The sequence below is a fragment of the Coloeus monedula genome, assembly GCF_965178545.1.
Source record: "Coloeus monedula genome assembly, chromosome: 21".
NCBI lineage: Eukaryota > Metazoa > Chordata > Aves > Passeriformes > Corvidae > Coloeus > Coloeus monedula.
In genome coordinates this window covers 395,767-412,463 of record NC_138801.1, presented here as the reverse complement: position 1 = coordinate 412,463, position 16,697 = coordinate 395,767, and the positions used below count along the sequence as shown (strand labels likewise).

Genomic DNA, 16,697 nt, shown 5'->3' with positions numbered 1-16,697 from the left:
CGCCGCGGCCCCTGCTCTAAACGGCGCGGCTCCTCGGGCCGCCGCACGGCTCAGGGGCTGGGAGCGCCGGGAGCCCCGTGCCCCGCCCGGCCCGCCGCGCCCGCGCTCCGCCCGGCACGGCCCGCCCCGGGAGGGCCCTCCGCGCCAAGCAGGGCGTGGGTCCGGCGCTGCCGGCGAGCAGGTGACACCGCGGCTGCCCGGCGCCGTGTGCGCGGCATGTGCGCGCCCGTGTAGCGGGGCGGCCCCATGGGCGGCGGCGCCGGCTCCTGCCTCTGCCCCCCGTCTCTGGAAGCCCGGGCAGGAAACGCTCCTCATGTCTCCCAGATAAAAATAAAAGCGACTCCTTCCTCCCGGCCGCAGAGTGTCCCCGCGCCCGGCCCGACGCGGGGCTGAGCTGGCCCCGCCGCCCGGCAGCGCCTCTCCCCGCCGCCCGGAGCGCCGGCCCGACCCGCGGCTCATGGACATCGCGACGGGTCCCGAGTCCTTGGAGAGGTGCTTCCCGCGGGGCCCACCGGACTGCGCCAAGATGCTGGACGGCATTAAAATGGAAGACCACCCCCTGCGCTCGGGGCCGGCCACGCTGGGAGTGCTGCTGGGTGAGTTGCCGGTCGCTCATCGGCTACGCCGACAGCGGCCCCGCGCACCACTCGGTGCCCGGGGCTCCGCTCCGAGGGGCCCAGCCGGTCTGATGCGGGCTATGGCCGCTCAGCTCCGGACCGGTGCGGGGCGCGGGACTGTCTTGCCGGCATGTGCGGTGCGCGGGGCCGGCAGCAGCCGTCGAGCTCTGTGTTACCGACCGGCTGGGCCGGGCGGACTGCATTGCCCGGGACGGGGTCTGGGGAGCGGGGCCGGGTCGGGGCCAGGGCCGGCGCCTGACGCCGCCGTCTGCCGTTGCAGGGTCGGAGTGCCAGCACCAGGCCGTCTGCGAGGGCTGCCAGCGGCCCATCTCGGACCGGTTCCTGATGCGGGTGAACGAGTCCTCCTGGCATGAGGAGTGCCTACAGTGCGCCGCGTGCCAGCAGGCGCTCACCACCAGCTGCTACTTCCGGGACCGCAAGCTCTACTGCAAGCAGGACTACCAACAGTAAGGGCGCGGGGGGCGGCGGGGGTCCCGCCGGGGCGGCCCGGCCCGGCCCGGGGCGCGCGGCGGGCTCTGAGCGCGTTCCCGACCGGGCCGCACCCCGTGCCCGGCGGAGCGGGGCAGCTCGGCATCGGGGCTCGCGGCTACGGGTGGCGGCCACGGCGAGTGGGGACCCCGGCGTAGGCGGCGCGGCGGGCACGAACGGGACCGAAGACACCGAGCCGTGGCGTCCGACCCAGGCAGGGCGCTGCCCCCCCGTCCCGGGCCCGCCGCGGTCCGGTACCTTGCGGCGCCGTCGGAGGGGACGGCGAGTGGGGCGGCCCGGTCCGGTTCGGGCTGCGCAGGCAGCGCCACGCTCGGAGCCGTCCCGCGGCACTCTCCTGCCCGCCGCAAGTCCCGTCCCGCCGCCACCCGCTGCCCCGGAGCCGCCCCGAGAGGCCCGAGGCCAGCCCCAGCGCCGCCCGGCCCGCAGAACGGCCGATGCTACAGCCCGGCGGCGGGCCGGGGCTCGGTGCGCTGCTGCGGGCCCGCCCGGTGGAGCGGCCGTCGGGCGCGGAGGGGACGCGGCGGGGCCCTGCCGAGGGGCTGGCGCAGCGGAGGGAGAAGCCCGGCGCTGAGCTTGGCCACGGCCCCGGCCCCGGCGTTGCCTGCGCTCTCTCTTATTCCGGCTTTATCCCCAAATGTCAGGCGCTGTCGGGAGCGGCCCCCGCCGCGTCGCGGCCCCGCGCAGGGACGGAGCCCGGCCCCGCGCCGGGCCGCCCTCCCCTGCAGAAGCCCACTTCATGCTTGTCACCTAAATTGAGGATCCTTTTTGTGCCGGGAGGGGGGCGAACATGGGCATTTCAATCACTAGGACATAATATGGCTCTGCTAGAAGTCTGACAACAAACAAAGAACAACAACTATTGGTTTGCATCAACTTTTGTCAGGCATTCAGCAGGCATCCAGAAAGGCCTGAAGTGGCTTAGTGGCAACAATGTGCATTTCATAGCTACAGCATGAAAATCCATCTCCATGGAAACGGGTAGTAAATGCTAACATGACATGCTGAGTATAAATATTGTGAGGGTTATAACTCTTGTATAAATGGCCGAGATAAATGTCCCCCTGTTTAGGAATTACAACAAAACATGTTATTTCATGCTGCAGCCCTCGCTAGCTCCCAGAGAGTCCTCCATGGCCCGGGCACTGTGCATGGGAATAACCCAAGGCTTGCCCGTGGGCTGCCGCCATCCCGCCTTCGTGGGGCTGGGGCTGCGGTACCTTTAGGGTTTTCTCGTGCCCGCTGCAGGAAGCCCATCCATGGGCTTTGCCTTTCATTTCTACACAAAATAAACCACCCTGGGGTAGCTGCAGTTGTAGATCGATGAAACTTCTTTTTCTGTAGGTAGTAACACCTTACGTATTTTTGTTAATTAGTAAAGAATGTGGAATAGTCTTCAAGCTACCTTAAAAAGCTTTATTTGGCAATGTAAATATTTACATTAGTTGCAAATAAATGTACCCTCTAAGTTCCCAACTTTAGTTCCTGTAAAATAAAGAATTGTACTTAGTGACCTAAAAAGCAAGATCAGACACTATTGCTTTGTAAAACAAAAATACTTTTCTGACTGAAAACAGAATTGTTACTGCTTCAGAACTTCCCGTATTGCCAAAAGCGTCCAATTGTAGAGGGGGAAAATGGGGTATCCAGGCTGCCGAGCAATAAAAAGATATCAACATGTTGGCCTTTGTTGAATCCCAGCACCTAGTGTGACATGACATGGTGCCCTGCTGTGTGTGCCCCCGAGGACTGACAGCGGCAGCGGCTCACGGGAAGGGGAGGGGAGACACGGTAAATCAAAATTTGTTTTCTCTGAGATTTTATTAGCCCAAAAGAGCAAACGTGTGAAACTGTGCTGACACGGATTGTGTGTCCTTTCAGAGCTGGAGAAATATTCGTTTATGGTAGCTAGAGGATAAAAATAGCTGTCTATCCGTGCAAGTGGCCCTGGGCTGTGCAGTACAGAGGGTCAGTTTTATTCATCAGACTGTGGGGAGTGAAGCCGTGAGCGAGCTGTGCGAGGCGACTACAGTAAGAGGACATAGGCGATGCTGGAACACTGGGATGGGAAATGCCTGTGCGCTCAGTGAGCATGCCTTGGGGTAGTGAGATGGAGTGGAATCGGTACGGAGGAAGACAGGGATCAGTAATATCAGATGCTTTTTGTTATCCTGAGTCCTATTTACAGATATCTGGGAAAAATAATTTAAAAAGGGAGAATAAAGTTTACTTAAATATCTCAGTTCCTGAAATTTGCCTTAAATAGATTTTTCGGTACGTAGTAATGTAATTTTAAAGGTCAGATTTCTCCAGAACTCCCAGGACTATAATCAAGTGCTGTGTATATATCTTTGGGAAAATGGTGTCTCATCTTTCTAATGAAAGCAAGCTTCTGATGGGTCAGATATCAGACCTTACACCTTTCCCTAGGTCAGGAATGATTGCTGCCCATCCTTGGATGAGGGCATTTCACATTAGGGGGAAGGGTGGAAACCGTTTTTCTTTTTCTTTTTTCTTTTTATTTTTCTAAGAAAAATGTTGGCTGTGTGAAGCTACCCCTATGCTTGGAATGTTACAGCAAGTCCTGGGGGAGGTGGATTAGTGGCCCAAGCCCAGTTTGAAGTAGTCAGAGGTGCCTGATAAATGTAATTTATCACAAAAATATCATCAGTGTGTCAGTGGGATAAGATGGGCATGTATTTTGGTCTCTTTTTAAAGAAGAAATTCAGCACGTTCTTGCATGAGTACATCCTGATGTTTTGAGTTAATGCAAAGTGCTTACTTTGCTAAAATTTAGGATTTTGAGGGTCAGGTGCATTTGATGGCAAGGTTTTTAAGGAGAAAAAACCTAGAGCAGTGGCACCAGGGAAGGCTGGCTTTCGCAAGCACAAGTCAAGCAGAAACTCTTTGATTTTAATTAGAACTTTGCCAGATTGCTGCGCTTTTGGAACCTTACACTTACACTGTGTTTTTTTTTCTTTAAAAGAACTTTTCTTTCTGACAAGCTGAAACCTTCAGAATGAATGTTTTTTCAAAAATAGAAGGCTTGTGGTAGTTGTATTTTGGTTCTTTGCTTAAATGAATTTACTTATTGTATTACTCATAGCAGTGCTTTCTGCTACAAAATGCTAGTATTTGTAAATACTACATTTCTTTTCCATTTGTGTATTTCCTTTTTTTGTGTGATTGTGCTTTTCTGGTTTGTTTTTCTCTCACTGCCCAGTGTTATATAATGATTGCCCTAGTTATTTCTGATAGTAAAAAAAGATATGTTATGAAAAATAACTGTTCCAGGATATGTATTTCATATATAAGCTATGCATATAATTTAGAGAAAGATCTGTATTCCTGTTTTAGTTTTGGAAATAAAGGCTGTAAAAGAGGTTTTTATTCAAGGGACCAGATAGCAAACACCCACATTTGCTATTTCATAATTTTTCATTAATGCATTCTAAGTTTTGTTTAGGGTGAGAAAGAGAAATATTCAGGCTTTTGTTCTTTTAGACGTGTCAGGTATTGTTTTAGCATCACTTCTGGATGCTATTAAAAAGGACCCACCATGTATTTCTGTTCTTCATCTTTGAGTCCTTTCTTGTCGGTGACTGGGGTTGGTTTTGCTGTGCAGTCAGCACGGAGCAACACGTCCCTCGCAGGAAGGAAAGAAAACCCCATGAAGCCTCGGTGCTGTGGGGAAGCCTTCCCCTCTCCAGATTTTGGGAATGCTTTCACGCGAGCGTAACGCTGAGGCTGATGTTTCCCAGTTCAGTTGCATTTTAGATTCAAAATATAACGAAAGCTTCCCGTCAGTGTCTCTTGGTTTTGTGACTGTTATTTCTCGCAGAGCACGGGCTGTGGAATGTGGTAGGAGCCGGGTGCAGGAGGGACCAAAGCTCCCGGATTCTGCTGCATGCACAGTGGACAATAGCAATGTGCCAACGGCAGGATTTGATGTGTTTCCAGTTTTCCTGTTTTATTTTTAACGGAGGAGCTGTTCCGCTCGTGGGTGCAGTCGTGCAGCACTGTGAGCTCAGCAGAACCGTGTGGATCGGGGGGTCCCTCCAGCTGCTCTTGCCTTGTGCTGGGCGGGCACTGGTTCTTGTGCGCGGGTCACAAGGAAACAACACAGAAACCAGACGAAACTTAGAGACAGGAGTAGCCCAAGCACATCCCCAGGACATGGAGTAATGATTAAAGTTATGTCATCCACTAAAAATGCTTTTCAAAGTCACTGAAATACTCTGGCTTTTTTTTTTTTTTTTTTTTTTTCCCCTGAAAATCCCACCAGCCCCGCACCGTCGGTCTCATCAGCCCCATAAAAAAACCCCTCGGTACGATCAGACTTTTGTGGCATCTCGAAGCCGTTCCCGAAGCGGGAGCGCTGAGGAAGTGTGGCTGTTATTTCAGCCGGTGACGTCAGCAGAGTGGCCGTGCTGGGGCCGGGCCCCCGCGGGTCCCCCGTGCCGGCGGGGCTCCGGCCCTGCGGGTGGCAGCGGCGCTGGCCCCGGCGGCACCTCGGCAGCGCTGGCCGCGGGCCACCCGCTGGGTCGGGGCTGGGCTGCCTGAGTGCTGGCGGGGATCTGGGATGGAATGTGTTTTGAGGATTTGGGGAGACATCTTGGTTTGCTGCTGCGATCACTGTAACATTGGACAAAATAATTGCAACGGAAAGACACGGTTTGCACTGATCCGTGGCAGAAAACGATAGGGAAGATCTTTGTGCGATATAGGCAATATGCAATTAAATTAACAGGAGGGTAATTTATAATGTTTTACTACTACCCTGAGAAAAAAAAAAAAATAATCGGAGATGTGAAATACATTGCAAAAATTTCTTCACTTGTTATAACAAACAGGAATATTTTGCATTCTCTTTAGAAACTGAGTCTGTTATTTTCTGGTCTAAACTTTTGAGGTAGCTCAAAGGCATACATGCCCTTTCCAACTATCAATAGTATATCACGATAAAACAGCTGGATTATAATGTCTCTTTTTAAACTTAATAAACTAATAATTATGTTATTAGTGTATTTCAATGGTAAACACACACCCCTGTCACTTCCCTCCGTTTTGGAGCAGCCTGTAAAGCCTGGTATCTTCTAAAGTGCTCACTGCTCTGGTGAACCTGAAAGTGGTGGGGGGGGGGGCAGATTTAGCCAGCGGTTGCTTATTTGGTCAGATATCTGGACATAAATATTCGGGAGAGAAAGGAGTATGCTTTTCCTAACGCAGCTGTGATTTTTATTTTTCATTCCAGACAAAATTTGGATTTATACTAAATCTGCTATTTCTTGCAGTAACAGGAGTTGATTTAATTTTATTTTATGTCTGTTTCTTCTGGAATGGCGAGTGCAGCAGATAAAGGGATTGATTAGAGGAGACTTGAGCCCCCTGCGTGCTCGGTGTGGAGGCCAGCGGGAGGTTTGGGAGGTTTCAGCGCTCGAGGAACGACTGGGGCCCTCCCGGCTGTAATGGAACACTCGCCGGAGCCACCGCGCCAGCGGCCGCGCTGGGGCTGCGCAGGCACAGGGACCCCCGCCCCACAGCGCACCCCGAGCACCCACGGGTGGCTGCTGGCGTGGCTCAGCGGGGCGATTCCGGGGCAAGAGAGAGGGCTCAGTGAACGCTTCGTGTTTGTTGTCAGTGCCAGGCTGAGAGCAGAGTCCGTGCCCGCCTGCCGTGCGCGGAGCTCCCCGCGCTCCGCGGAGCTTGTGGCACTTTGGGGAGAATGTGGAGTGTAAATATAACAGCAGCATTTCATGACAAAATTAGAAGAGGACTTTGCACTTCTCGGGCCAGCTTGGACCATGCCACAAGTTGCATAAAACGCAGAGTCAGAGGAAGGCTGTGGATTTTAAACCCCAGCGAGATGGGAAAAGGCCGTTGCTGTGTCCTCTGTAGAAGGTGTACAAGGGCAAATGACGGAGTTGCAAAAACCAGGGAAAGAATATTCTCTTTGCCTACAGATTTTTTTTTCCCCACATAATAAGTCATGTTAATGCTCAAGAGAGGTAAGAACCAAGCAAATAAATAAATAAAACGGTGAAGTGACTTGATCAGCAATCTCCAGTAAAGGTAAACAAACCAGGTATTGCTCTGGGATGGTTTGGTGTGGTAGGAAGGGGTTTTGGCATGATTTGGGATGATTACATTACTCACAAGGCAAAGATTGACTCATAATGAAATGACAGTTTCTTGTTCATTGCAGAATATAAAATTTCCACATTTGTTTTGGAACAAAGGACAAGATTAATTATAAGTAACAGTGTGTTGTGAGCCCCAACAGCTGAGTCTGCAGCAGCCAAAGGAGGGAACTAGAGGAGTCTGGAGATAAGTGGGTGCAATTAGGAACAGAATTTTCCTTTCTCCAGGTGAATTGAAATAACTAAATGAAGTGGGCAGGAAATTTTTATTGAGTAGCCACCTTGCGGACTGTGTAGTTGTGGTTTGGTATAGCCAAAGCTATGACTGAAAACTGATCTTTTTGACAAAATAAGTATTAGAATTTATTTAGAAAGCAGAGGTGTTTTCTGAGTTACAGTATTTTATAAAATGTAACAGGGAGATAACCTCATTTTGCAGCACTGGGAGCCTTAACAGCACTGGTTGCACTTGGGAAGGAGACATCACTTTTCTCCATTAGTAACTAAGTGAAAAAAATACATTAACAGCTTCACATCTAACTTAAAATAAATGTTGAAAGTCAAGCTAGACTTCCGAGTCTGAGAGGAGAAAGCATAAAAGAGGAAAAAATGGAAATACTCATAAGGTAAAATGAGCCTGACTTTTTGTTTGAAATGCAGTGTTAGTGTTTCTAACATGCATGCCAATATAGATGTGAATCTTCAGCGCCTTGTTCAGGCAAATTATTCACTCATTTTAGAAGCCTCTTTAAATTCAATATAAAATTGAGGCAGATACTTTATTTTTTCCTTTTCTTTTTTTTTTTTTAAATAATTTTTACATATCAACCTTACGTCTACATTCCTGGACTTGCTTTAGCTAGACTTATACTTCTTAAATGAAATACTGTCTTACCCTTGCTTTGCTCTTCGGCATACCTGCAGTTGCTCTGGCCACACCGTGAGAGCTGCAGGCCTGAGCCCAGAGACAGCCCCTGGCACCAGCAGCACTGCCAGGAGCAGGCTGGGGGGACAAGGGCTCCTGCGCCTGGGCCTCAACAGGCTGCTCTCAAAACAGCCATTTTGCAAAATAGACTCTGGTTGTTAAAAAACGAATTACTGGTAACTGTTTTCTCCTTTTATATGACCAACTCGTACCCCTAATAGGTGTGCTGCCATGGCCCTTTTTCGTGTGCTGAATACACCTCGGAAGTAGAAACACCATGTGTGGCATTTTACGCAGTTCTAATGCAAATTGTATTGAAGCAAAATCCTCACGATGAAGTATTTGCAGTCGCCATTAAGCATCTGAAGGGTGTAATGTTGAGGTCAGCATTGCCAGTGGCACCCAGGGTCTGCTGCACCGGGACCCCAGCAGCCCGGCCCAGCCCACCTGTGCATGGCTCATCACCTCACTCTCACAGAATGGGGGTTTTACCTTTCAAAAACTATTTGCCTGTGGGCAGAGAACAAGTAGACTTTTCTGAGATTGTATTACAGTAAAGGAATTGTTAATATGACTAATTTCAGTTCCTTGTTTTCTCGGGTTTGAAATTTTACAGTGATCTTCCTCACAGATACAGCAGAACTGCTGTAGCACAGATTGATTAAATTCTCTTGATATCAGCATAAACAAGGTATAGCACATTTCTTTGGGACTTGATAAGAGTTTGTGCTCTGATTCTCCTGTAACAGGCAGGTAGAACACTTGTCGTGGAGGTCATTTGCTTTGCTTCCAAAACATTTTATTTTCTCTAATATGCACAAAATTTTCCTCTGCGAACATTGACATGAACTTGTGAACATGCAACTCCTATTGGCTTCAGTGAGAGCCATCCTCACTCATCAAAGGAGGGAATTTGGCTCTTGATTTTACTGCAATCAGTGTTTTATTTATAATGTACAAGAGTGCACGTGCACTCTCCCAGTAAGAGCTGATGGGATTTATGTGCACATGCTGAGGACCAAATCCTCCCGGTAGCTGTTAGGAAGTTTACTTTCACACGCTTGTTCCTTGGTGTAACCTGAATCACCATTCACTGATGACAAAAACAAAACAAAACCAAACAAAGAATAATCGTCTACATCAATATTTTTTTTTTTTCAGTTGTTACTTCCATCATGTTAGTATTATGATAGGGAGCAAGCAAGCTTGAATTTGCAGAAGAAACTATGAATATCGTTTTAAAGCATTTCTGGTTACAGCCAGGGTTTGCTGTGATTGAGAGAAGCACCACTGCTCTTTACAGGCTGGCACTGGTGCATTCCTTGTGTGTCAGTGAGGGAGCACGTGTGTCGCAGCCTGTGGATGGGGACAGTTTGACGGGGACAGCTTTCCACTCCCCAGCAGAGGAGCTCGGCAGGGTGCCCGGCTCTGCTCGCGCAACTGGAGCCGAGGTCCTCGGCAGCTCGGTGGGACTGGACCCTTGGGCTGTGGCACGATACCTGCCAAAGCTCGTTAGTGAGAAAGGCCAAGTTCTTCTTAAAAACCGGCCCCCCAGAAGAATTGTATCCAACCTGTGAGATCCTGGCCTTTAACAGAACCAGCTTGACAACAGCTTGCATTTTTCTGTTGCCTGATAGCGCAGTTCCTTCCTTCCCAAGGGAACCAGCTTCTCTCTACTCTGTTTTTTTTCCTCTCATGTCACAACATTAATCTAGTTTCAGGGGGATGTAGGTGCATTTGCTGAGGTTTCCTTTGATAGTGCATATCAAATGAGACAAGTGTTTAATTTGGTATCATAAAAAGAGGTTTATTAGCAAATCACAATAAATCACTGTAGAAAATAATGAAACCAAAACAAAAACCTCAAAACAAAACACTGAAATGACCACAGGAGAGGTGAGCTACCAGTACCAGGGGGACGCCTGGTACAGTGGTCCAGCTGTACGTGACAGTCTGGTAACCCCAGCACTGTTCTTAAATATTCAGGATCTCCTGCAGATTTTTCTTGGTAGCTGACGCTCTGTGGTGACCCATCTTTGAGCACCTTGGCTGTGTCCCTCTGCTGTGCCTTGGGTCTGTGGCAGACGGTGGCTAGGAGCAGGCCCCCTACCCATTTATGAGCCTTATCCCAACCTTTTGAATGGTCAGGAGTCACAGAAGAGGTGTACTGGGTGCTGTGGGGGGAAGATAGAGGGCAGAGGGAGGAAGGGTTGAGCCAGCTCCCCAGGTTCCACTGTGGCTGCACAGGCTGGAGCTGGCTGGGCACCATATATCCTTCCCACCAGTTGAATGATGTGTTCAGGATACTGGAGCTGTGGTGGTGTGTCTGGTAGTTCACAAGTGTCCAAAGCCACGGGCTGTGGTGGATGGATGGCAGCTGCCATGAGGGAGCAAGCTGGAGCTCCCTGCCTGTGTGCGGTGGGGTCATGCAGGTTACCTGTACAGGTGGGTCTGCTGGTCTTCCAGCATTTCTGACTTTCCAGAAGAGGAAGAGCTGATCCTCCCCCCTCCTCCACCCCACTGTTAATAATCATGGTTTGCAGACTAAATACCTGTTCCATGAATTCCATGTTTGTGTGTACATGGAAGCTTGAGTCAGTACCCGTCATCCCTCTGGAGCCCTCCTCGACGAGCAGCGTGAGCAGCGGGTACAGGAGCTTGAGGGGCTGGCAGTACATTCTCCAGCAGCCGTCAGCAGGCAGGGACATTCCCTGTGCAGAGGTGCTGATGCTGCCACTCAACAGGCCCCGGGTGGGGGTTTGAGCCAGCAAATCCCTGCTCCCAGTAGTGCCAGTGAAGCCAATTGCCCTGGCGTGCAGCAGCTTGCAGTGTCATGCAAGGTCAGTTTACCTGACAGCAAGCATCTAGTGAGAGCTCAGTGGAGCTGCTCACTGCAGTTTTTGGGGATGTGGCTTTTCACAGGCCTAAGCTTTTCACCCACTGCCTTCTATCTTCCCCGCACCTAAGCAGAAGTTGCAGTTTAACATCATGCGTTGTCTTCACAGTTGGATCTTGGCATGGGCTTCATCTGGTGATAAGAAAAGTTTCCCCTATGGAGTTTGACCCTGTAGGGTCAGGTCCCACTCACTCTGGAGTCGATACAGAAAGTGTGGTGGGGCCCGACATGAATGTTAGCACCAGCAGTGAGGCTGGTTATTATTAAGTGTGCAAATCGTGCAAAGATACAAATGAAGTAAAACAATTTGAGGGAAGAAATGGCGGTGTAATGTTGCAGCGATGCTATCTCTGCACGGCATTATTGGTTTGAACCTGCCAGGCTCAGTGGTTGGAGCTGCAACAAACAAGTGATTCAGCTGATGGGAACAGAAAGTGTTAATAACACTGACAGCTACGTTGGTAATGGAGGCACAGGCGGATCCTGCTGCCAGGGATTCCCGCTGCGCCCTGGCTGCTCCTGGCCAGAGCTGCTGTGGAACAAAGTTCCACGGAGAAGGCAGAGTTTGTATTTCAGCGGCAGCTTCCTTCATGTCTTGCACTCAGGCTGCAGGAGCATGCATGACCTTTGTGGGGTCCATGAACTTCTGTGGGGGTGTCCTGAGCTGCAGGGAGCCGGCACTGCTCTGGGGTATGCAGCTCCCAGCAGCTCCTTCAATCTTGCTTCCCCGGCCTCGCAGCCCATGCTGGGGCTAGTTCCCAGCATGGTTTTGTGAGTGTAGAATAAATTAGTCATGATGGCGCCTGCATTAATTTTATGTGGGAGAATCCCCAGGGATTCCAGAGCAATTACAGGGAGTGCAGCCTTGCCCAGTGCAGCGTCCTCCCCATCCTGCTGCTGTTCCCCACAGAGAGAAGCAGCAAGAGGGGACAGGAGGGCTGGGTGATGCAGCATCCTTCATGGCAAAGCCAGTGCAGGATGGTCTATGGTCCCACTGCACTCCACAGCTGGCCCAGGGTGCCAGGACTGAGCGCCAGCAGCAGTGGAGCTCGCTCAGCTGCTGTGTCCTACAGAAAGGCTGGAAAACAGGCCCAAGGCAAGTGTGCTTTCTTGGCTTCATTCATGTCCCTCGAACACTGTTTGTCTTGAGTAATCAAAGTGTGTCCCATTTGTGGCTTTTTTCTTAAAAAATCAGCTCCTACTTCGGCAGGGGTTTGTCTGAGCATACAGCGGATACATTCAATGACAAGAGTTATAGCATTCAATTTGTTGATTGCCACAATTAAACCTCAGGTTTTTCACCCAACCATCCAAAAGCTAATTGGACATTGTCACTCAGGCAGGAATACATACAAACAAGGGCAGTCTATGGCCCCGGATCCCAACAATGTGATTTTCATCACCTTACTAGTCTTTGGGGAGTCTTCAGCTTCCATCTGGAAGTACCTTCAACCCTTTCCACCTACAGATCTTGAAATAGCTATAACAGAGAGAAAACCAAAATTACATGGAGTTTATTGCCATTTCAGAAGGAAAAAAGTGTTTGAAAAAGTTTATTCAGGAAGCCAGGGGAAGTTAAGTGGGAGACATTTGCCATTTCATCAGTCTGTTGGTGATAGCCATTCATGTCATAAATGGCTTGTGTCATTTGATGCCAAAAATAACACAATTTTCCTCCCCAAAGGCCTATAGGGTTTTTTTGCAATAAATGTTTATTTGTTAATAATATACTTTAAACAGTCCAGCCTTGACCTCAAGCCTCCAAAAGAATCCATCTTCTCTCTGAAAAATCCTGCAAAGTTTGTGTAATTTTTTCTGGGAAGGTGTAATTGATGGCGCAGTGAAGGGCAGTGTGTTTGCTTTAACTACTGCAGCTGCGTGGATTAACTGTTTATAAGGGCCTACTGTGCTTTGAATGGCGACTTGCTTAGATTTCAGGCTTTAGTTGACAGCACTTCCTAATTGTTCCTTGGATTTGCTTCAGTTCAATCAGTAAAAATAAATTTCTGCACAGAGCTCACCCATCGTTCTTCCCTCATCGCTGCTTCAAAACCTTTGAAATGCTCGTTTGTAGGAGCTTGATTCCATGGGTCACCCTGCAGCCTTGAAATGGGGGTGACCAGGATAGGGGCTGAGTGGGGCTGAACTTGTTCTGTCTCCTGCTGATTTCAGAAAAAATGTCAGAGGAATTTGGGTGCTGAGCAAATAATCTGTATGCAAATATTTTTGACAGGCTTTCAGCGTACTAATCGGAATCTCTAGAGTCGAATATAGAACTGACAGATATGAAATGTGATTAAATATTCAAAAATGTAGCAAAGGATTTTGCAAATATCCATGATATAGAAACTGTTGTTTTGAGAGAAAATAGTAAGTAAGATAATGAATTTATAATATGTTGCACTGTTTTGAAATTGCCCTGCCAAAAGCTGGAGTTGGATTTCCACTGGCAAAGTGTTTGTGACATGCCGGTGACATGTGACCAGTACCGCGGTAAGGCAACAATTGTCTCTTCACTGAATCACCACTACCACTGATTTAACCAACATCTAATCACATTTTTTAGCTGTTTTTGTTCTGCCATCAGCCACTCTGATCTTTCTCTTACAATTTTTCATGTGAACTTTCACTAAACAAGCAAAGTATTAAGGCATTTGTCAGATATTTTTTTGTTAGTCCTTAAATGAAAATGTGGTTTTCTAGAATTCTGGAGGACTTACTTTCTTTAAGATCATCTGAGTTATGGGAGAGAGTTACACATTTAATTTCTCAAAGCATTTCAGCTCCCAGTGCTAGTTTGTTTTCAGTTTGACAGGCACTTGGATAAAATGAAGAACAGTATGTATAAAATGAATGGAATTCATTTTTTCTTTGAACATTTCACTTTTGTGGAGCTAAATTATATGGATAACATGGACACTCAGGTGCTTTGTGTGAAGCTTATTTTAGTGGGACTCCATGGCACCAAATGGCACTAGTTGTTTGCTGAGAATATGTTTGTAGTTTATTAGTTGTAACAACTATATGGTGTTTAAAAATCTGTATTTTGAGAATCAAAGCTTCTGGCTTGTGCTGTGCTCCCACATTTAGAAGTTGGCTAATTTTACTCAATCTTCTCAAGAGCAATTTACGGGGCAAAGTTACACACACAACTGGCTGAAGAACTGGGGGCCTTCAGGTGCCCAAGCGGTGTGGTAAGTGATCACTTACTTCCCAGGGGCATTTTCTGGGGCAGTCTGGGGCACAGTAACCTGAGCAGTTCTCTCCTGTACCAGCAAGGGTTTGGCTGTTCACAGAATCACAAGACGGGTAAGGCAGGAAGGGATCCTGGTGGGTCACCTGCTCCAGCCTCCCTGCTCGAGCAGGGTCATCCCAGAGCACATGGTACAGGATTGCATCCAGATAGTTCTGGAATATCTTCAGTGAGGGAGACCCCACATAGTCTGGACAATCTGTTCCAGTGTGCGGTCACCCCTGCAGTAAGGAAATTCTTCTCATGTTCAGGTGGAACTTCACATCCACCAGTTCCCGCCTGTTGTCCAGGGCAGATACACATCTGTAGGCTCATGCAGTGGCTGCACAGCCATGCAAGTGACCCAGCTGCGGGGTGTCCAGGGACAGTGGCAGTGTAGCCTCCTCCTCTGTACCAGCGTTTGAGGTCTGTCCTGTCCTGTCCTGCCCTCCTCCTCTCTCCTAGAAGTGAGTCCTGTGCAGACCTTGCGTGTGTCCTCTCAAGCCTTCCTCGGGCGGGGGAGTGCCGTGCTGCCAGGGCTCCTCTGGTCCCCCTGGCCTGTGTGATGCAGGCTGACCCTGAGCTCTGGCCGAGCCCACAGCGTAGCATGGGGGGTCCCAGATGCTGTGGAGGGCACACAGGGGGTGCAGACACTAATGCTCCCCAAACTGCCCCTCCTGGCTCTGTGAAGTTTCTCCTGATTCATTCTCAGGTGATTCATGCTCTCAGCATCAGCTGCCTGTTTGTGAAGCTGAAAAGAAGCAATCTGAAAGTGAAATAGTCACATTACTGAGACTAATATGGATTTGCTCCTGTAAGAGGATATTAAAAGTCCTTTTGTTGTACAGAGACTGAGCTTTACCGTGTTTTAGTCTTTTTGTCAGCTTTCTTTGGTATTAAATCAAGTGACAAAACATTTAGCTTTATCCCTGTGCATGAGCACTCGTGCTAATTAATTCAGTAACTCTTTTGACCTTCTGTTTAAAAGATCACAACTGGTGCTGTTCCTGCCCAGACACCACCATCCCTCAGCACCCTCAGTTGTTCATGTATTTAAAGCGTGGCTGTGGTGGGGATGGCTGGCATCTGAATGCTGTTATATTCTTGTAATAGCAAACATTAAGAGAGTTAAATGGACAAATGAATAAGAGAAAGAGTAGAAAAGCCAAGGAGCAATTAAATGTAACTTTTCATCATGAAAAGGATTTCACTGGTTTATCTTCTAATAAGATTATGTCACCGACACAAGTACCTAGGAGCCTGTGATTGACAGCCTCCTGTACTTTTATCAGGCAGTGTGACACTAAACCTCGGGGCCTTTTGTCCAATAGAGTGAGCTCACGGAAACTTGCCGTCCTAATCCCCTTATTCATGTCAGGCACAGAAAAGAAGTTCTGATCAGATGGCATCTTACAACAGTGTCACCTCCACCCCCTTGGTGCTGGATGGACATGGGACATGGGACGCTTTGTTCGCCGGCTGTGCTGTGCTTCTGCCTGCAGCACTGCAGCCCCGCTTCTGGTCCCAGGGCTCGCGTGTCCTGCCCACCACTGCCCACACGATGCACATGCTGGACAGCTGCTGCCTGGGGGAAGCTGTGTCTGCAGGGCAGGAAAATCCCAGAGAGATGGTAGGATGATTTACAGGCTATCTGATTTTGTTTATATTCTGGTTTTGTTTCTCTGAAGAACGTAAGGCCTTTAAAGAAAATACTCCCTTTTGTGTTGCGTCTGTAAGATCATGTAGTGAAATGTCTCACTGAGCTTCTTCAGACTTTGCACCCAGGCAAAAGAGTAAGTGGAACTAAACCCCCTATCTTTTCAGAAGCATAGGATCAATGTTGTAGAAGTCAGCAATCGATCCCAGTGCTGCTATTATAAGTTTCATAGCTCCAGCCCTTTCTTAGTTGTAGGAATTCCTTTGTGCGTATCCCTGCGGTAACCTATTGCAAATAGTGGTTCCCTGTGGTGCTTTATTTACTTGTCCAACTGTTTGGAAGTCTGTTAGTCTAAAGATCAGATGCTCTGAAACAAATCTTATTACCTTAACCAGCTCTCCAAATTCTTCTTTCTCCATTTTTATTGACTTCTCTTCAGCTAGAACTAATACATGTGCAGCAGGTGGGCAAGTACATCTTTCAAAGTTTAGCCCCTCAGATTTAACATGAGAAACTATAAATCTTTTTGTTTTCCTTGGAAAATGTGGGAAACCACAGGTATTTGAAGAGTTGCCTCCTCAGTGGATTTGTGAAGTTTATACTGGTTGCTGTAATTTTTGAAACAGAAGTCTGGGAAATTTTGAAAGAATGCTGCATTCTGGGGCATAGTCTAATTAATTACTTTTTTCCTTGCATTAAGTATTTTTTCAAGCTGTAATCAAA

At 48.7% G+C, this 16,697-nt stretch overlaps 1 protein-coding gene across 3 annotated transcripts in view; it reads left to right on the top strand.

Moving 5' to 3' along the window:
* Positions 1-457: 457 nt before the first annotated feature.
* LMX1B (LIM homeobox transcription factor 1 beta) overlaps positions 458-16,697 on the top strand; it is a gene marked incomplete at both ends in the record, with an annotated part of 85,337 nt that continues 69,097 nt past the window's right edge. For all 3 annotated transcript variants that reach the window (XM_082295409.1, XM_082295408.1, XM_082295407.1), the window contains 2 exons: positions 458-596; positions 898-1,084. In XM_082295409.1, the coding sequence (XP_082151535.1) occupies positions 458-596; positions 898-1,084 (326 nt within the window). The remainder of the gene's footprint in view (positions 597-897; positions 1,085-16,697) is intronic.